The sequence below is a fragment of the Pempheris klunzingeri genome, chromosome 1 (genome assembly GCF_042242105.1).
Source record: "Pempheris klunzingeri isolate RE-2024b chromosome 1, fPemKlu1.hap1, whole genome shotgun sequence".
NCBI classification, from domain to species: Eukaryota; Metazoa; Chordata; class Actinopteri; order Acropomatiformes; family Pempheridae; genus Pempheris; species Pempheris klunzingeri.
The window spans coordinates 4,849,253-4,870,941 of record NC_092012.1 but is presented as its reverse complement, the minus strand read 5'-3'; the positions used below and the strand labels follow the sequence as shown (position 1 = coordinate 4,870,941).

At 42.2% G+C, this 21,689-nt stretch overlaps 1 protein-coding gene, 1 long non-coding RNA gene and 2 other non-coding genes across 5 annotated transcripts in view; all 4 read left to right on the top strand.

The window, feature by feature from the left end:
* The window catches only part of lrp4 (low density lipoprotein receptor-related protein 4), a 105,275-nt gene extending 97,569 nt beyond the window's left edge, over positions 1–7,706 (top strand). Inside the window, exons 31-38 of the mRNA XM_070839227.1 lie at positions 78–186; positions 542–686; positions 1,549–1,662; positions 2,358–2,469; positions 2,968–3,029; positions 3,237–3,324; positions 3,437–3,578; positions 5,894–7,706. Of these exons, the coding sequence (XP_070695328.1) occupies positions 78–186; positions 542–686; positions 1,549–1,662; positions 2,358–2,469; positions 2,968–3,029; positions 3,237–3,324; positions 3,437–3,578; positions 5,894–6,235 (1,114 nt within the window). The 3' untranslated portion in view covers positions 6,236–7,706. The remainder of the gene's footprint in view (positions 1–77; positions 187–541; positions 687–1,548; positions 1,663–2,357; positions 2,470–2,967; positions 3,030–3,236; positions 3,325–3,436; positions 3,579–5,893) is intronic.
* Positions 7,707–10,126: 2,420 nt separating this feature from the next.
* Positions 10,127–21,363, top strand: LOC139204719 (uncharacterized). Of its 2 annotated transcripts, none has more exons than XR_011584445.1 (6): positions 10,127–10,599; positions 10,870–10,966; positions 11,935–12,029; positions 13,265–13,452; positions 14,122–14,264; positions 20,299–21,363. It is a non-coding gene; the product is annotated as an uncharacterized lncRNA (long non-coding RNA). The 2 variants fall into 2 exon arrangements; XR_011584446.1 differs by having other exon boundaries at positions 10,865–10,966.
* On the top strand, positions 10,665–10,779 carry LOC139206771 (small nucleolar RNA SNORD67). The gene has a single exon (XR_011585017.1). It is a non-coding gene; the product is annotated as a small nucleolar RNA SNORD67 (small nucleolar RNA).
* Positions 11,729–11,841, top strand: LOC139206777 (small nucleolar RNA SNORD67). The gene has a single exon (XR_011585018.1). It is a non-coding gene; the product is annotated as a small nucleolar RNA SNORD67 (small nucleolar RNA).
* Positions 21,364–21,689: the final 326 nt, after the last annotated feature.

Genomic DNA, 21,689 nt, shown 5'->3' with positions numbered 1-21,689 from the left:
TAGCAGGCCATGATAGCGAGTGCAGCTGAGGAGTAACAAGGTAATGTGTCTTTATGAATGTGTGCTGTTCTCTGCAGGATCTTCTGGGTGGACGCCCACTTAGACAGGATCGAGAGTTCGGACCTGAACGGGAAACTGCGCCAGGTCCTCGTCAGCCCAGTGTCCCACCCGTTTGCCCTGACACAGGTACCACGCCCCCTCCCCCAAACCCTCCTCACCCTCAGCTGTCAATCACTAGGCTGACCCTTCCTCCTGGCTGCCTCCTCCACTCACCTGCTCTCTTTCACTCATCGGCTCAATGTGTGACCCTCACTGGTCGTCTCCCCGTCCTCCAACTCATACTGAACTCATTCGACTTAACCATTTCTTCTTCTTCCCTTCCACTCTGACCCTCATTTTTCTTCCTCCCCTTTCCCCTCCCTTTCTTCCTCCCATCCCCCTGCTCCTTGTCTGTGTTTTTCCTCTCCTCTCTTCTTCTCCCTCGTTTCCCCAGTTGAAGCCGGTGTCCTCCCCTCTAACTCCTTTCTCCCGACTCTCGCAGCAAGACCGCTGGATCTACTGGACGGACTGGCAGACAAAGTCCATCCAGCGGGTGGACAAACACACGGGCCGTAACAAGGAGACCGTGCTGGCCAACGTGGAGGGCCTCATGGACATTATAGTGGTATCACCTAACAGACAGACGGGTAAGGGCTCTTCTTCTGATGTGTACAGGTGACATGGGAGACGCCAAGGTCACTGATGCACACAGCGCTCGTCCGCTGTCTGCTTTGATGAACAATGTTTGCCACAGAAGAAGAAAACAACCTTGTGTCCAACACACACCTGAATATATTTAACTTGCCATTTAACACAAGAAATTACACAAACGTGTGCTAATATGAACTAAGCATACACTACAAGCAAGTATGTTAGATTGAATGATGTTTGTCAGCCCCGTTAAAAGAAAGGTTTGGTGATATTGCCACAACAGCAGCACAAGCGTCAGAAATGAGCAGTGAATTTAATCAGTACCTCTCACAGTCTCGACAAAATCAAAACAAAAATTAACCTAATCAAATTTTTCTCTGTGTGCTTGTGTCCCCGTGGAGCCGCGTGAAAATGAACTAACACTGTAATTAGAAGTCATGTGGATGTACAAAATCGTGTTAATTGGACAGAAGCTCATTCGGGAACAGGTCCTAACATGATTAAGATTGTTGCCACAGGCGTGGTCAAAAGACATCTGATTCCACTCGCTCTAAATTTATTAGGTAAATATGATGGATTTGTTTGAGCTTCCTTTATGTCATTTGCTAAATGGAAAAGGTTTTTTAGTTAAGGTAGCCTCTGGTGATGAGTTTGAATTGCATTTCAATTAGGACCAAACTGCAACACAGTTCTCTTTCAGTAGAGCTGCAACATTAGTTTTTTTTATAATCCCAGTGCTGTTCCTTGATGCCAGCAGAATTCAAATCCGATCATTTTCACCTGACAAACTAAAGGAAGAAACTCTTCCAAATGAACCACTTGGTGCCAGCTGTGAATGTTCCCTCTCCTCCCATTTAGGCACCAACCTCTGTGGGGTAAATAATGGCGGCTGCACTCATCTCTGCTTTGCCAAGACTAACAGTTTTGTGTGCGCCTGCCCTGATGAGCCAGATGGGCGACCCTGCTCCACCAGTAAGTGACCACCGTGATTGTGCAATGTGGACCTAACAGTCATATGTGCTGACTTATTGATGTCCGACTACAAAGAACCAGGCCAACCACTTCTAACTGTATATAAGAAGTGGAGGTAGACACCGTGGGGTCACACATTGGCTTGTGGACTGCATTCTGGTTGGGTTTAGGCATGACCTGCCTCTGATTGGTTAGTCATAAGGTGGTCCTGCCCTAAGCCACGTCCTACTTTATAGTCTGTTTTACTCTAGATGGGACCATAATTTACAAAATGAACATCACGTTGTATTAAAGTGTTTTCTGAGGTGATACATTAGGTGAGTCTGGAAGACTTTCACACAGTCTCTACAGTTTCTTAGCCGGTGGAGCTGCCTCCTGCTGGCCCGTAGAAAGAGCGCAGGTTCAGGGCACATGAACACGTTGGCCTCATTTCTCAGATCGCATGTCCACGTCTTTTCTACAGTCTGTTGCCAACATGTTTCCATGCTGCAGCCCACAGCCCACATACTTGGCTAATAAGGCATTTTCATCGTCACAGCAGGGTTACGGTTGTCACAGTCATCCCAGGTTTAAAAATATATTGATATAAGAAGTAGGAGTAATTAAATCTTAATGACCCAAAGCTACCAGACAAAAAATGAACAGAAGTATGTAAGCTTGTATGTTCCAGGTTCTGATCAGCACGTGTTTACCAGTTTCAGGTTACATCCCCACCTCTCCTGCCAGAGGAACCAGCAGCACTCCTCTCCCCAACAAGATCCCCAAAGCTGCAACAGACAGTCCACACAGAGGACCAGCACCGGTCAAGTATGTCTTTGTCCATTTGAATAGTTTTTTAACAGGGAAGCTTTTTGAAGCCGTTAGTTACTTGACATGCGCCAAAATGTAATTATTAACTAAACTCTGTTTATAATGGTTCTTTCACATTATCCCACTGAGTGTGGGTAGTGTGCTTGTTCTTCTGCCAAATATGTTGACATCACTGCTTCACAATAAAGGGCAGCTTCATGTAGCAGCATGTTGTCCACACAGTATGCTGTCATACCTTCTGTTTTACTTCTTTTCAGCATGTTCATTTTATTTGAAGAACTACTTTATAAGAACTGGCAATATTTGGACAAGCAGTGTCGCTTGTAGCTGCTCAAAGAAAATATTCTGAGCGCTCTAAAGCCTTTATGTTTTCCACCAGCAGTAATACTACATAAGCTTACAAACTAGTCTTCCCTATAGGGATTACATGTAGTATTAAGGACATAATATCAAGTGAGGTATCCTTCTCAAGCTGTGTCGGTCTTGTTTTTACAGCTGCACTGACAAGAACTTAAACGAAGAAGGCTGCTTGAGCAACGTGGTGACAGCTCCTCATGGTCAGTATATGGAAAAGTTTTCACTTGATCGCACTGCATGTATTATGGGAACAGTCTAACATTTGGGAAATTCACATTTAGCATGTAACCTACAGTAAAAAGGCAAAGGGAATGTGATTAGCCTAGCTTAGCTCAAAGACTGGAAACAAGGGGGAAAATTCCTAATAATAATAATAATAAGTCTAACATTTGTATCATCTGTTGAAGGAGAAGGACTTCATATCAGCTATGTGATTGGTGGAGTTCTGACCATCTTGGCCATTCTGATCCTCATCGCTGCTTTGATTATTTACAGGTCAGTCCCCAGCTTTTCTACTTCCTGGTCTTAAACAGAGGGCATTAGATACACAATGGATAGTGCAATGTGTAAGCAATATGCTGTTTTTTGTCCTGTTTTTAACCGACAGACATAAAAAGTCAAAGTTTGCTGACCCAGGAGTGAGCAACCTGACCTACAGTAACCCCTCCTACCGGACATCCACACAAGAGGTGAAGATCGAGGCTTCACAGAAGCCTCCAATATACAACCAGCTTCGATATAAGAAAGAGGTAACAGACGGTCTGAACACCAAAGTGAAAATGACAGATGTTTTTTGTTTAACAGATGAATGGATTTAGAGAGAATCCATGATATTTTCACTGTGTGATCACAGACTATGTAGGTGTATGGTGGGTAACCACAGAGACAAATTACTGTTTGTCTCTGGCCAGACAGATTGTATGGAATATAATATATATACATTATATTACATAATACAGACACCAGCGCTCATCTGTTCTTCCCCCTCTCTCTCCTCACTGCAGCTCTCTCATCCCTACAACTCCCTCTCTCCCTTTATCTTTTGAACCACTCCCGTGGAGAGGTAGTTACACAGCATGAAGGAGTTGTGTCCTTTCCAGTTCTGTTTTCTCTGACTTGTCCTCTGCTGTCTCTTTGTTTTCCTTCGTTTCTTCTGTCTTTCACTGCATGCAACCTGCTTTCCAAAGTAATAAGAATAATGCCGTTTCAGATATCTGCGATCAGTAGCATGCCAGTGTTTATACTACTTGTCAGGAGCTCTTTGACAAACTGACATTTCTTTTTTTTTTTTTATTCAATTATTTGAAATATAAAAACAAAAAAACGTGAGGTCATCATGGGTGTTACATTTAAAAGCTCAACACGTTTTTCTCCATACATCATGTCATACTATTCTAAACAGAGTGCATACGTAATCCATTTTCCCCCATTGTTCAGTACATTTCTCTAACTCAGGTCTTAAAACAAGAGTAAGTCTCTCCATACAGTAGATTTCTTTCACTATCCCACGCCACTGGGCCAATGTTGGAGGATCAACCTGCAACCATTTTCGGGTTATAGATTTCCTGCTGCTTGCCAAAAGAATCTTCAATAAATATTTATCTTTGCGTAGGAGTGTTTCAGGTGTTTTACCAAGATATAAAGTAAGAAAAGAATAAACTAACTCCACTCCCATTATTTTGTTTAATCTCACTACATTCTTCCAGCCGAACTCTCTCAACGATCTTGAGTTTGCAGTGGTTGTTTGAGTCTCACATATTTCCATCCAGGTCTCCTCTCAGACAAACTGACATTTCTGTTGACAAGGACTCTAAACGTGTGGAGAGATTTAGTTAAAGGTGCCACATGTATCACGACTAAACATCGTTATATCACTCTCAAATCTATAGTGAAGCTGTGAAATAACTGCGATATAGCGAGACTACACTTCCCATGAACCCTGTTAGTTCCTACAAGTGCAAGAAAGATGTTGCCATTTGTCAAAAGAGAGAAAACAGTTATAGATGTGAGGGATGTCTGATTTTTTTTTTTTGTTTTGCTCATCATTAGGAGCTCTGTATATGAAGCCAAATCCATTTCCAGTTCTCTGTTTATCTCATCCCATCACTCCAGCTGTCTATAAAACCCTTCAAAATACTGAAACGTTGTTGCTGGGCTGCTCATGGGCTGCTTGTTAACACAAACAAACCCCACGAAGCAGCTTTCAGGTAAGCAGGCTGACACTGAGTGATGTGAGCAGAACTGCTTTGGCTCATTTTGCCTCCGTGTCAATAGCTGTACCACACCTTCTGTATGTATTTTTTCTTATGCTGGAGATGAAAAGACGCCGTCCAAATTATTCCATCTACAACAGACTGAATAATTTGTCCTTTAGAATGACACACCGCACTGCAGCATAACTCCATTTGCTCTGGAAAAACAACACCATCTCCTTGTTTAGGATCAAATAAGATAAGGTAGAACTTTATGTGTCCGGCAGCAAATTGTTGTGGCACCATTTTTGTGCCATAAAGCAATCCAGTGTATTTCACTCCAGATTACACATTCGGACAATCTGGTGGGTTTTTTTAAAAAAATGTTTATGCTATTTATGTACCTGCATCATTTTAATCTGAAAATGACTAAACTAACTCCGGAAGAAAGCACAGCATCACTAAAAGAAGCCAACTCGCTGTGCATGGGCTGTGTTTGAAGGTGACATTTGTTCTGGAGTGTTGTGCAGTTGGTTGCTGATTAATTCCAAGAGGGAAATCCACCTGTGACAGGCTGAACCTTTGGGGTTGACATCAATAATTAACTGATATTATTCTTTAAAAAGGAGCAAGGGGGTATGGAGAGGGAAGAGGGAAAAGAGCAAGAAAAGGATAGAAAAGTGCATGTAACAAAGAAATAAAGGAGAGCCAGGCCACGTGTCACATCTCGGTAGCCAGTTGGCATTGATTACTTAAAAACATCTAATCACAAATTTACTCTGTTTAGTTTAAAAGACTTGGGTGGATTTTCCCATTAAACTGCTCATATGAACGCCGCCACTCTGACTGACTAACCGTGTCTCTCTGTCCAGGGGGGAGTGGACGGAGGCTACACCAAGGAGAAGATCCGCATTGTGGAGGGCGTGTGTCTCCTGTCCAATGAGGAGCTTTACTGGGATGACCTAAAACAAATCAAGCCGTCCCGAGGCGGCCTGCACACCTGCATGCGTACAGACACCGTGTCCCTGCAGGCCAGCAGCGCTTCGCTAGACGATGGCGAGACGGAGCAGCTCCTCCAGGAGGAGGCATCCGAATGCTCCTCCATCACCACCCTGACCCCCTCAGCCATCACCCCGCAGCGCCACGCCCAGCACAGCCTGCCCGACACCGGCTGGGCCTCCACGCGCAAGCCCTCCACCGAGAGCGAAGTGTGAGGGAGGCCCCCTGCCCTCCGTGCTTTATCTCAACCTCCGTTACCTAACACACGTAGACGCTCCCGTATTTATAGCTGGTACAAACACACAAAGAGAAATAGGTACAGATACAAGAAGAGTTCCATACGTAGAGTAACGGTACATAAGAACCTGGTTAGACACATCTTAGCTCCCAAAAACACAACTCCTGTCTCGGAAACTGGGGCTCCGTCCTACTTGTTCGCACACACACACACACATGCAGCACAGTCCTCCAACAGTACCCTCAGTGCTTCTGCCTTTAGGCAAAATGATAAACTAATGAGCATGCTGGAATAAGAAAGCAAAGGACTCTGGGGAGGAAGTGAACAGAGAGACACAAGCGTTATCTGGAGCCTTTTTAAAGGATGCAGACTCTCATCGTGACAAACGCTTCTCTGTGCTCAACTTCACCTTTTTTTTTAGTTTTTTTTCTTTTTTTTTTTTTTCTGGACGAAGCTAAAACGACATACTCCCTGGACGATGTAACCACGATGCTCTCTCTCTAATGCCACTCATGTCTTTATGAACTCTATTTATGAACGTTTTTGTACTTGTGGAGTGGGTTTGCTGACTTTCAGAGAATGGCGAGAGTGTTGTGTTAGAACTTTGTGCAGCAGGACCTGAGTATTCAAGAGATGTATTTATGACAGTGCCAAAGGGTGGGGCTTCAAAGAGTCCCCATGCTTCTTTCTGCATTTACACTTCAATAGAAATGTATCTTAATTACAGGATATTTGTTTCATTTGACTGAACTGACTTGCCCTCACCGGTGGGAGACCTCAGTGATGACACCATCTGCTTCTGATTCACAGCCTCCAACAGTACAAGCGAGGACTCACTGTAGCTGGTACTGCTAGTTGGCTGGTTGCAGAAGTCCATTCATACTTAACCTGAAAAGAGCCTGTGTTTTTTTTCCTGTTGTTTTTTTTTAAGTTGTAATTCACCCATTGCTGACCCTCTGGAATAGCAGAGGAAGCCACGATGAAGTAACAGCCTAAGTGCCAAACATATTTCGTTCTTTTTTTTTTTTCCTCCTTCAGCTATATATTTATTTTTCTTAGAGGTTTTAAAATGTTAGTGACGTTCGTTTCACTTGGGTTTGGTCACCTAAATCACAGAAAAAACGTAATTTTTCAGACATATACCGCTAGGGCTCCTCAGCCATGCAGATAGTTGTGGTTTTATTAACCCAGGTGTTAAGATATATGTCTCTGGGATTTCTTCTGCCCAAAAGCACTGGGGCTTTCTACTCTCTCAGTGCAATCTCTCATTGAAAGTTTCTTTCATTAGTCTTTCCAAGAAAGAAATGGAAATGTGAAACATGTTCCTGAGGTTTACGATCCAGATAAATGATTATCTTCGGCAGCACTTACTATTAGAATTTGAAGCTCTTTGATACTTCAACAATAATTCATTTTTAGCGCTAAAAAAGAAATAAAACAGGTTTTTTTTTTAATTACAGGAGTACATATTATACATTGTTGTCACCAATTTTCCATTATGCATGCGCTCCACCCACATTTATCACTGATATCACGTCTCCAACTTTTTAGCAGTAATCTCAGTAACTCTCCTTTTTCGATATCCGTGATATCTGTGGCAAGTTTCAGAGGCAAGTATATCGAAAACTTGGCACATACAACCAAACGTATCTGCGTGGCCAAACACTACTAGAGGTATATGAAAACATTCGCTCTTTTTGTAATTTGAGTTTCGATCTATTAACTCTAAATCTGTAATGCAAACGTGTGCTGGCAGTATCTGCCACAGTACACAGCGTAACATATGGGTGACTTAGGAACACTGTGCATGTCTGACCCCATCAGACAGTGAGGGTTATAGTTTAGAAATATATCACTGACAACTTACTGAAAAATTAATTTAATACAAGTACAGATATTATGCATTGCTTTAACCTTAGAGTACCATTCTGTCTTGTTGAAATATGGTACAAGGAAATACTATATTGCTATATAGACAAATATTTCGGTTAGACTTTACAGAACCATATATTTTGAAGTATGTGCTACAAGCTCAGCAACATGCTGATTTGCTGCTAGATGAAGCACTGAGGCCAATGAAAAAGGGTCTTGGCAGCTACATAACTATGGTCTCTGACGGTTGGTTGACAGTAGGCCTACAGAGCATCAGAGCGACCCAGTAACCAATCATCCTGGCTCACAGTCCCTCCAACTCTGCTGCAGGAATGCTAAAACTGTACAGATTTTATCACAAGGATATAAGCAAGCCTTTCTGTTGAAGATATTGTGTTGATTAAGTTGTATAGTCTTTTGTACAAAGGGATTTCATGACCGTTTTTAGACTTGTATTAATTTTACTCACTGGAGAAGAACATTTTTTTTTTGTTTTTTTGTTTTTGCTGGATTATTTTAACCACTGTGTTTCCAAGCCTTGTAAATGATAGGGAAGATACCAGTTATTTAATAGTGCTCTTTTATCTTATGAAATACAGGTCGCGTATAGCTGTTGTAAAGTTAACAAAAAGAGGTATTTATGATTTCTGTTTGGTTGTCACTTGATGTGTAAATATGAAAAGACTGTATATGTATTTCCATGGCAGTACTAACAAGCTGTGTTGTGTGATATAGTGAATTATCCCTTTGCTATCTTTTAATATAAAATTGCATTTGCATTTCAATGAAATTTTCGGCTCACTCATCTATGCACTCTTAGACAAATGCCTTCCTTATCAGACATAATGATCCTTTAGCAATAAAGGAAAAGCTGCTTCCAGAGACATAACAATGGGAAAGTCACAAATCCGTCCTTTGAAGGCTTTCTGTACAGTGAACACTACTTTCTAACGTCAGACTCTACAAGGACGAATCCTTCTTCCAGGGAAAAAACAGACAACCGTTAGAGAAAAGCAGCAGTGGTAGAATAACCTTATGAATTGACAAAGCAGGTGAAGTGCATAACTTTAAATAAATATTAAGTGGAATAAGGTAAAGAATTTCAGGCATAGTGTCAGAATGCCGTCAGTGAATAATGTCAATAAAAGGAGATGTCAAGAGACATTTACATCCACAAGACCACAAAGACCACCAACTCCACTCCAGCACAAGGATCTGGAAAGAGGACCGACTCCACAAAGGCAAAACAAAAGGATGGCAATCACACAGAAGGAGAAAGGCAAGATGCTTCAAGAGGTTAGACACACACATTGGGTACTGTGTATACCTGAAAATACACATCTGTTTACAGATGTAAACAAGCTTTAACCGGCACTGATTGTATCTTGTGTTCGGCTCTTGTAATAAAAGATACAAAAATACATAAATAGATGAACATACAGCAACACACACAATGAATCTTAAGGTTTTTATAGTAAACATGGTGAAATTCTATCACGTGATGAATGGTGAGGAACATAGAGGCCTGGTTAACCGCCACATCCAAGGGTTCAAGTTTAACCTTGGAGTGAGTCATTGGGTGTTTGCAGTCAATTTTTAGGCACATGCATATAGATAAGATTAGGGAATATTATTATTTCAAATGTGCTTTATATTCTGCACAACACATTTATAGTATGTGAGAGAATCTCAAATGGAAAATATGTAGTAAAATGGAAAGAACTTCAGAAAAACACCATTTTAAGATCTGATTAATCTGATGATACTGATCAGAAAACTAATCTGGAAGAATTACAAACACGTGTGAATCTGCAGAATTTAGGGAAGCGAGTGTGACCATGTGACAGATATGCAACTTGTGATTGGTGGTTCAACAGGAAAAAATTTTTCATCTGGCCAATCAGGGCCCACTATCGTTCTGCGGTTTGAACCAATCAGCGATCAGCTTTTCACAACGTTCTCGTTTAAAACGGGAAGAAGTTGTGTTGTGTGGCCAGACGAGTAAATCAGACGAGCAAGAAACCCCAGTAGAAATGTTTATTACGGAACAACCGCTATGGCTACTCGGGTTTATAGTGAATTTATACAAGCTGGTCGAACATTTTGTTCTTGGAAGACATTTATCAGAAACTGCGGCAAATGTTAGCTAGGTGCTAGCATTGCTAACCAGCTAACGGGCTAACTTTTGTGCTTTGAGCAGCGTCACCGTTTGTTTTCAACGTTTTACAAAACAATGTTACTGCTGACCACAGTTACAGTTTGTTCCAGTGTCCGAAATGCCACTTCAACTCAGTTTAGTTTAGTTAATCAGTCGGGAAGCTAATCTCGACCACGTTTTTAGCACATGGCTATGGCTAACCTGCTTGATTTGCATGGTTTGTCGTTGTACGCAGGCACGACTTCAAACCGTCACTGACTTCTCTTACTGCAGTGTCCCGAGACTGGATGAAGCTACCTGTGTGGCACAAGGTGAGCACAAACCCAGCAGCCTCGACTCCGACTCATTTATAATGTGAGTTTTTGAAGTCAGAGGGTGTGAGAGTGATGAGTTGCACTGTTAATCAGTTGGGGTGTGGTGCAGTGGCACCAACACCCCAATCCGACCCAACCTGGGGACACTCACTGTGCACAGGGGCCATCTGACTCCACCCTCTGCCCTATTTGTAAGTGTGTTCTGTGCGGATGAACATGGAAAGTATGTTGTTATAATCTGTTAATTTACTGTTTTTAAAAGTTTAGGATCTGGAAATGGAGGGATGTTATGGAGTTCCTCCCCCTCAAGCAGCACCATCGGCTCACTGACCTGAGGGCCAGAATTAAGGCTTCACTGATCAAGGTCTGTGTCTGGAAGCATCTTTTGTCAGCAAAACAATTAATTCCCCAGCTCTTACCGACGGGTTTCTTATTTTGTTTTGGATGTGTCACCCACTGTGCATGTAATGAGCGTCCCTGCATCAGTTATTTTTCCCATGAAACATAACATCCGCCACAAATGGTTAGAAATATCAGTCACTTATCCTAAGCAGTGTTATTAGCTGGGACCCGTTTGATTTGAGACATGGCATGTGCATCACCTGTAATCTGTATGGTATCATCACACTTGTCGGCAGTTAATTTGTGACTAATTGAGCATATAATTGCAGCCACCGAGCTTTAGATGAGTCGGTTAAACTGTTTGTTTTTTTTAATAAAAGACCTCTTTATGATGGCACACCTGTATCCTGCGCTCCTGTAACAAGTGATGACCGATGACTTTTTTTTTTTTTTTTTTTTAGGGTTTTAACCTAACCAACCCCAATCTGACCAACTAGGAGAACCAGGGTCTAAATATAGTTCCATGCCCTACTTGCTTTGCTCTATTGTTGGCAATTTCCCTATAGCCGAGAAACTATTGGACGAGTTTTAGCAATCCTGACAGTTCAAAATAAGTCCTTGAGGCTGCGATAACTCTTGTACAGCATGCAGGCTGTTGCCATAAGCCGACTACTCAGCTACTGTGAAAGTGTGACGACGAGTGAAGCTAAACTTTATTTACTGCTTTCTCCGTTTAAAAGATAATCCTGCTATACTTTGTGTGTGCTTTAGAGAGCCACTGGGGTCTGACAATGATGAGTTGCACCATTAGTCAGGTTGCTGATTGCAGTTGCACAGCGGACCTGTTCTGACAACCTGTGGTGACACCAATTGTGCACAGGGGCCATCTGAGTCACCCCAACACTTGACAGTGGGTCACTACTTTAAATGGTTTTTCTCTTATCATTACCTGACCTACAACTCTGTTTGTCCTGCTCTCTTGTTTCCCAGCCTGAAGATGGGAGACTTACAGGACGTTCAAGCCATTGTCAACATGAACAAAACACGTCCTGTCAGCAGGTGGAAGAACTCTTACCTGAGAGCTGGTGAGGACATGCAGCCTAATTCAGTCCTCTTTTGTCGTCTTTTGGAGATTGCAGATCATCAAAAAAAACATACATCGCCCTGTACTCCTGATACAATGCTGTACATAACCTTATGTCCCTTTTCATGTTTCTGTGATGTTGCCCTGTTTTATTGTATATTTGAATGTGCACCTTTTTACTGCTCATTGCTATGTTCAGTTTATCTGCTTACTTTTTTCACATGTTTTTATAAATTGCACCTTAGTGTTGCCTAGTTTGCATTTATATTTGATACTGTAAACTAATATTTCTGACATTATGTATGTTTGCGCCTCACTGATCTTGATGTGTGATTAGGATTGCACTTTACCGTTGACTAGTTCACACTTTTTGATACTTGCATTAACCCGTTACATTTCATTTGGGTTTGCTCCTTGTGGATTTATTCTTATTGTTGCACTCTTTGCTACTTTGTTCTGCAACTTCTGTTCAATTTTCCCCCAGGTTAAATAAAGTACCATCTTATACTTTATCCTCTCATAATTTTGTAACCACTGTATTAATACTTAAATCATTACCTCGCCGCCTTGTACAAAATCTTCTTTTTTAAAGCAATCAAAGTCCAATTGGGAAGGACAAACCACAGGATGTATCGAGTGAATTGGGCACAGTCTTCCGAGGTGGTGCCCTATATAATAAAAGTTGCTCAGTGAGCACATGCACCCAAAAAAAGTTGAGGCCTGTGTTGAGTATGAGCGCAAAATATGATGGCAATGTAGAAAGATGGTTCAACCAGACACATTTGAGCTGTAGGAACCATGTAGTGGTGCACAGATGACTGCAATTGTTGATGAGGATACTTTGAGAACAATCATGATTCGATGTGCATGACGGTAAACGTGCTTCGTCACCTCACTGATGTACCAAGGCACCGCAGGCTATTCAGTCTCTTGCACATGACTTTGCTTCTTACCGTGATAACTTGAAATATTGAGTGTTTATCATTAAACTGCTTCCATGAGCAGGCAGTCTCTCTGTTGGTCACTAATGACCCAGTTAGAAGGCCGACTGTGATCGGTGGCCCAGTTGATAGTTGGACTCTTGGTGGGTTTTTTTGGAAAACAAACTGCCCACGATAGCGCTTTTCTTGCTAGGTTTTCCATTTGTCCTGATTACTTTGCTAAATCATTGGCTCTGCTTTTAAATTTCCCCTGTCCTCTTTCTGTCTTTTCTCCCTCCTCCTTTTGTCCCTACAGGCAGCCTCATGCTCAGAAAACCCGCCAGCCCCACAGCAGCAGCCGCAGGCGCTGGTACAGTGGCAGGTCACAGCCAAAGTTCAGCCTAGACTTCCACCTGCTGCACGTATCGGCTGTCCTTGATTCCTGAGCTGCTGCAGCACAACCTGAGCTGACCCTTCCTGATGCGAGAAAGTAGTACATTTCCAGTATGTGTGCTTGCTCTAAAAGATTTTAAAGGTCTTGAGATTGAATGTAGTAGAACTTTAAAAGATAGACCAGTTGGGACTTTGAGGATTAAGAAAGGTAATGCTTTTAGGTCTTAGATACATATACTGAAAATTGATCTGACTTCCTGAAGTGGCTCAATGTCAAACTAGGAACATCTGCAGGACAGAAGACCTCGTTCACCACAAGAATGTGTGGACTGAAATAAGTCTAAGAATCGATATCGCATCGTCCACCTGAAAGCCATAATTTAACTCCTTTAACTCCCCCTTTAGAAAGAGAAGGGGGGGGTGTAGCCGTAGTGTGTAGGGCGCTGTGAGCCTCTGTCATTTTAGATCAGATTGAAATGACACCAGGGGGCATCTAATGTCAAAATTGCCACCCCACAATGGTCTGACTCAGCCTCAGTAATGACTTACTGTGTTTGGGGGCTTTGTCTGCTTCCTTCTACCCATTGTTCCAGTGAAACAAGATGTGTTTAATGGAGTTTAAACGAAGAGAAACAAATTGAATACTGAGCTGCTTTTGTTTTGCCAGAAACCTTTAAACTGCAGAAATAATTTAGTTTGAGAAGTCTTTCCATTTCCACTAAGCCTTGTTTCTGTTGCTCTGAAGAAGAACCCATCATCCATCTTCTCTTTACTTTGCAGATGGACGAGTTTTGGACCTGATCGGCACGTCAGAAGTGATGGTGAACATCTGCAGCTGCACGTCATCCGAAGCATGAACGGTGACGACCAGTGATGAGCACCTCGGGAAGACGCCTCACAGCTGCGTTATGGGCTTATAGCTGGTGAGCAACACTGAAGTCCACTTTTGCTTCATATATTCTCAAATAAATATTGGTTTTACTGTCATCACCAGAAATAATCACGGTACAGACACACACACTGAAGTAAATATGGACAAACTTTATCCTAAATATTTCGAACGGTCCTTGTCAAAGAATCCAGCTGTCAAATCTGCTCATAATCCTTTGAGTCGGAGCAGTGGCGTGCATCACACTAATGGCTTTTACTGAGGCTGTTGTGGAGAGAGGGGACTGGAATGAGTTGACTGTGGATTCCTCTGAGGGGATTACAGTTTTTGTGATTGCCTTGCATCATCAGAGGCTACAGCTCATCTTAAATATCTGCATGTTCTCTGTGGTTTTGTCAGCCAGCAGTGGGTCTCTGGCCTGACGACGAGAGCTTCTTGTTCGATGGTGGGTCTGAGCAGTATGACATAAAATACATGTCATGACAGTCGCACTCCAAAGGCAACACCGTTTTAACACCTGCGTGTACGGTTCTCTATAAGGGAACTGAAATTCACTGCTAGACTGCAGACCCTCATATTGGATATATACAGTGTGACTGAAAATGAGTCACGGGTGCACCAGCTGTCTTTTATTCAACTGCAATTGTAAAGTACAAAAGGATTGACTGTTACTGGCACAACACTGACCTACTTATACAAGCTCATGAAGAATCAGTAAACCTGCAGAAAACTGCTTTGTACTTTTATCATTTCACTAAATAAAACTGAAAAGTGAATTTTACTTTTTTTTTTAAGATGAACGCAGCAAGATGACTTGAAAGCTGGATATTCATTATGACCACTACCAAATATTGGTAGCTTTTATGTATTTTTCCAGCCCCCTGCAAATTCTAGAGGCTAGTTTTGGCTACAGTATACAGAAGATATTGTTGGACTGGCTGACAATGTGCCTCATTTGTAATGGGGATGCGTTGGAGAGAAGGAAAGTTGGGACTGAGACTTGCTGATGTTGGCATGACTAGTTCTATGAGAAAATAAAACTATTAGGGCATCATAAGACCTGCACAAAGTTTAATCAAGACCAATAGAAAACCTATTTAGGTTTGAAAGTGAAGTAAAGTTCTTCTAGGAGTTTGTGCCACATCTCTGTTGCACAACGGCTAAAAGTAGCATCGACTTTTTGGGACTTAATTCTGGGAACAATCAGTTGGAGACAAAGGGGAACAGTCTTGTAGGCTTCCCAAGAGTAACCAGTCTGGTCACCCTAGATAAACTGCTCCCTCGAGCAGAGGAGAGCTCTCAAACTAGTGGAATGAGCAGGTGGCCCGTGGGTGTCCACTTCTGCTGCACGGTGTGACTTTAACCACCAGGTGGCAGTTGAACATCAGCGGTTCCTCCCGTCTGTGTCCTGGTGCTCTCTGTCACAGGTGTGTAATAAGGCGACACATTTCCCGGGTTTATTCTGTTCCAGAGGCACCGACGGCTCCTGCAGGGAACAATGTCGAGTAAAACTACTGCTGCAATAAAAATAACCTTTTGTCTTGGAGTTTACACAGAAAGTTAGTACATTTGTATTTTCCTATTTTTATTCATAGTCATAGAGGTTTTCTGTCCAAAGCCTAGTTTGCTAAGAAAAATATTTTCAAATGAAAACCGTACTTTATTTTCCTGATGTAACACATTGTATTGATCTGAATGTGTAAGGTTAAGACTGTTCAACTGGACTTCAACCCTTCATAACTGGCTCTAGTTAGACTTCTATGTATTTTTTAACAAGGGCATTCAACATGCATCACACTTTGTTTATGGCCAGAGTGACTATAGATAACTTAATGTTTACATTTAACACAAACCCTTTATTTAAGGACATAATGGTACGTGTCATCCAGTCTCTGTGCCAAATACCACTCAACCCACCACCTGTGAAGCTAGAACAGGTTCAACATAAGCCATTGTTCTCAAATGGTCCTCGGCTAATTCAGGGTTTAGTTCACATTCTGTACATGCTCCTTCCTGTTGACCCTTTTTATTGGCTCCTCCCAGTCAGTACAGACAGACCTACGCTGAATGGAGCACACTAAAGATCAAGCTGCAGTGTGGATATTTTAATACGGGTGTGACAGTTTCGCCTGGAGACAGCAGCAACATTTCCTTTGACCTCAAAGGTCTGAGCGCTCCGAGAGCTCGCCTGGTGTTGGTCTGCGTGTGTGTTTTGTGCGTGAGATGTTATTCTAGTGGGGGAAAAAAAATCAAATGCCTGCAGTATAGTGATGAATATTTCCTCCTTCACAGAATTTTAAATCTTTAACTGCAGGGAACGGTAATTAAAAAACATCACATGTGCAACTTTACCACATTCTGCAAAGCTTTTTGCATAGTGCAGTGAAAGTCTGCAGTGAAGGGCACTCGCTGACGTCATTTAATGTAGAACAAGAGATGAATCAATTATTCATTTTGCGAACTGTGAGCTGACACCAGATTCTCTTCAGAGCTGAGCCTCAAAGGTTGCATAGCCTTGTTTATGGCAGAGTGCTACTATTAACTTCAGAGAACGCAGTACACCCTTTTTTTTTTTTTCTTTTTCTGGATTCCTAGCTAACGTCAATTCAGTCGTCATTTGTCATCCAAACCTGTCGGCGTCAACCAGGCTGCCTGTCAGGTTCCTGTCAGCCTGAACCAGACAGTACTAGACTGTAGCCTGACACCACTGCTATAGCAACCAGAGAGCAGCAGGCTGTACTCTGTGTGTGTGTGTGTGTGTGTTGACAGGTGGAGGAGGTTAATTCAGCCATGGTGAAATGTTTTGTTCTAAGATATTTTCAGTCTCCTGTACTGAAATTTGGGCTGTGATGTGGCGTATGATCTCTTCACTGAGGTGTTTCCTTTCAGTCCTGTTTTCCCCCCCGGCTGTCTGAGGATAGCAGTCTTCCTCTCTGCCCTCCTCCTGCTCTGCACCGCCTCCGCCGCCTCCTCCTCCTCCTCCTCTTCTTCATCATCTCTGCAGCGGTTAGGGCAGCTATTTTCATTCACTGCACTGTGTGATCGATTCTCAGGGAGCACCAAAGTAATTACCTTCAATTTTCATCATTTTGTTCTCAAATCTATGGACAGGACATGATGCCTTGAATTTTATCGCTATGCAAAGTTTCTTTTGTTTTTTTTTAAAACTCTAATTATAAATTAGGAGTCATGTGTTCTTTAGTACTGACATGGCAAAGTCCTGAAACAATTTTCTTCTGTTTAGTTCATTTATAATTCACTTATTCCAAAAAGGCAAAATAAGTGTTTTTCAATAAATGGTTTCCCAGACAGGCGACATTCAAATGACCGGTGGTGTTTGAGTAACAGTCCAAAACCCAAACATTTAGAAAGAGAAGCAGCAAATACGGACGTTCAGCATCTTTGACAAACAAGGTAGAAGATTTACAAAGCATCAAGATTGTTGAGTCACTTTTCTGTCGATCGATTGATCAACCAGCTGCTTGTTTCAGCGCTAACAGGAGATCGGTTTAGTTTCCATCTCAGAGTTTTACAGGGTTTCTCTCTTTTCTCCAGGTTAGTCAAAGAATAGAAGCAGGAAAGGAAGGAACTAAAAACCTGGAAGGAGGAACAGAAACCAGAAAAATGATCATGTCTAACTTAAATCTAAAAGTTTATCTCCTGTCGAATATAAAATGTAGGTATATGTAGAGTAATGAACTTAAGCCGTTGGACAAATGTGGTTTTAAGGAGTAAAATATGTCACATTGAAATGTAGTGGAGGGAAAGTGTTCCACTCTGGACACATTTGAGTAACTGGTGGTTTTAAAGTATATCGCCTAAATTAATGTGTTTTTGTTACTCTGGCTTATTTAAAATGTCAGATCAAAAAATAAAAAATTCCCACCATCTTATTGCAGTGAATCTGAAATGATTACGCTTCTGGCCATGCTGTGGATGTGTGAATATGGGTCTCAGAGATGTAGGAAGGAATACAATGTTGGCATTCATGAATGAATAATATAAATGATAAGCTCTTTTTTTTTTTTTTGTCTGTTTGGCTTCATGTTAATAAACGTCTATTCCCAGGGAGACTGTGCCGCTGTGCGCTGGGTTAATAGCGGAGCAGGAGAGGATGTTGTGAAAGAATAACTGTAAAAATGTGCATCGACATCACCAGTCGTAGTCTGAAGATATGCTTTTGTCTTCCACAGTTCAACTCCAACCCACACATGAATTATATTTTCCCAAATTCGGCATCAGATTTAATATCACACGGCAAAGACCTTTGCTATTCAGACCTGTAAGAGACATTCCTAATGGTGGACTTGCTCATTTTCTTAATTTACAGGCCGTGAAATGACGACTTCCAACCATTTCTATACTGTTACATCATGCGCCGACTTTGTCCTCCTTGGATGTTAAAACTTGCTGGAAGTGTAATATATTTCAGCGTCATGTTCACTAAGAATATACCTTCTACCTGGATGTAAAGGTATCGGAATGTAATCTGACAATTTAGCATTGGCTGAAAAGATGGCGTCCTCCATCTTGGATTGCGTGGCCTTCAGAACTGATAAAACCTTTTTCTTTATTTTCTTTATTGTCCAACAGGCAACAGAATGACTTGTGAAAGTTAGGACTTTGAACTTGACACTACAGCTTTACTACACACATTTACTACAGGAGAGAAACCTTCCATCACATTTATGCCGCTCAAATGAGCTGAATTCAATGCAAACTTTTTTGACCTTCACAGCCCGACAGCTCGGCAGCTAAAAAGGCTCTGTGCCTGCACGCACTTTAGATGTGGTGTTGCTTATTTTGCTGCTTATTTATATTGGATGTTGGCGGAGTTGCTCGTCTCGCTGAATATGCCCATTTAATGTCACTGTGGATGGACTTTTAACATGGAAGAAAAACATTCATAGATGTTCTCGCACATGCCCGCGAGGGATTCGAAATGGGGCTCTTTTTTTTTTTTCCTCATCTCACTTCCCAGAGTCCCTGCGGAAAAGCGTGGCTCAGGGCTGTGATTGACAGCAGTGCAGAGAGTGATCGGAGGACCGATCGACTGGGCTTTGTGACCGAAGGGAGCCCTTGTTTTGCTTTTAACTGCTCTCATCTGAGAGTTGGGGACCATCCAGCTGCCGCAGATGTTTCCTGAGTACCCGAGGGGGGGAGGGGGAGGTAAAATATGTCCGACACCTGAGAGTGAAGCTGAGATGGAGGCATCTCTTTAGAGATAAATATGTTTGCGCAGCCTGAGGAGGCGGTAGTGCGAGTGTCCAGGCCCGGAGGGAACTCCACCTTTCAAGATGCGCTGAACACACTGGTGTCGGTTTTGCTGTGCAGATGTGAGCTGGAGATCAAAGGAAGGTTAAATGTTAACAGCCAAAACAGCCATTTCTGCCAACCAGGTCATGTTGATTTGTTTAGCCCCTGAAAGTAACCCATCAGGGAAGTAACCTGGGGCACCGCTGAACTGTGCACATGGGTGTGGAAGTATACTGGTCTCACGTTTTACCAATGCATGTTAATGTTGGGAGCCAGCTGGGTATCACTGATTCATCGCACAGAGTCACAGTCACACTTATTTTTTCTCCTTTTTTTTTTTAAGTGCTTAGCAGATAATAATTAGCCCCAGTTGGGCCCCCAAGGCACACTCTGTTTGAGTAGTACTCCGCCTTAAAGGCCCTTATCAATCTGTAATGAATATGTGAATGTGAGTCAATGGCTGCATTTCAGGTTTAGTGGGTAGCACCACTCAAACAGTTCCAACTTCCGCGGATGTGTTTGCCCCAATTTTGTCCCGTCCAGATCAGATTTGCAAATTCGCATCTTCAGTCTAGAACGAAACACTACAATGCCTTTGGGGGACTGATCCAAAATGAATTGAAAATCTGAATGTGAACTGGGTCCTTGAAATGATCCAAAAACGCCTACAAAGCTTAGTTTGTGACAAAGACTGAAAACGGCTCGCCTGGCTCTGTCAGATGCTTGGATGTGGGAAGTAGGGGAGCTGAGGGGGCTGCAGCATCAGTCCATAAAAAAAAAAAATGTCATATTTTCCCCCTTTCTGCCAACAGACTTGACAAACTCAACTGATCCACAAGGCCGGTAAAGACGCGGGGGCGGAGCTGGACTATGGCGGTGATGTGAGGAGGATGCCACGTGCATAGGCTGTAAATAAGAAGTGGACGTGGTCGCTGTAACGTCACCCGTTGGTTTGTGGGCTGCTGTTTCGAAGCCTTGAATTTTGCATAATTGGCGTTGCCGTTTAGTTTTTTTGGAGCCAGAAGTGATGTTCGCTCCGAAGACGGCCTCTGGGCAGTCACAACATGGTCCCGCCCTAAAGCATAACCTGCTTTGTCGTCTGTTGTCCTCTAAATGGGACCAAAATTTATTAAATGAACGTCATGCTGTGTTTAAGAATTTAAACTACCAACTGAGACCATAAATTAATCAGGAAAATGTTTAGAAGTGGGATCATTTTCCCCTAGACTTCCATTCATTTGGACTTTTTGCAATCAGCAGAGTCGCCCCCTGCCGGCCATTAGAAAGGACGCAGGTTTGAAGCACGTCTGCATTGGCCTCACTTTCTAGAGCCGGAAGGTACGTCCACTTGTTTTATACAGTCTATGGTCACATGACGTCCTGGACGATGTCTCCCACTCACTACACGATGTGTGGACCAAGCACAGCAGTTCATTCAGTGCAACACTCATTCCTCCAACATGCACCAGAGCGCCACAGGAAGTCCCTCCTGCCCGTGGCCATCAAACTTTTCGGAGTCGTGCTGACTTACTGTCTTACTGGCACTTGGACTTCTTCGCCTCGGTCAGCAGCTCTAACCCCTTTAGTTTATTTTAGAATTTTTATTTTCAACTGTGCACTACAGACTTAACATTACACTAATTTCTTTTAATTAGCCCGTGCAGTACATGAACACTTTAGACTGTACTTTGTCACTGATGTACTGTTGTATGATGCACATTTTTACATACTCCTAATTGTTATATTTTTCTTATACGATTTATAGATATAATAATATAATACACACTTAATACTAATTATAATTTCTCTCTGTGTATATGTAGAAACTGTAACATGACCCAATATCCCTGTGGGGATCAATAAAGAATTTCTTTACACTGTTTGTGGCAGGAAATAGTTTTTGCTTTTTAATCTGTTAATTAATATGTATTAATCTAATTTATAAAACCTCCCAATGCATCTCATGGAAGCTTTTCCATCATGTACAAACACATTACTGTGACTGTAATTACTGCCGTCGTATAGTGACGCCTATCACCTGACAACAGGACATGTGATTTGGTTTTAGCTCTTGATTATAAAACGGATCTGGTAACGAGAGGTCGGGTTAAAACAGTTTTGGAGTTGTGAACAGCGACTTATTTTTTGTCAGCTCACTCTTTGTTGTCCTGTTAACACAGACCTGGGAATTTAACACCCGCGG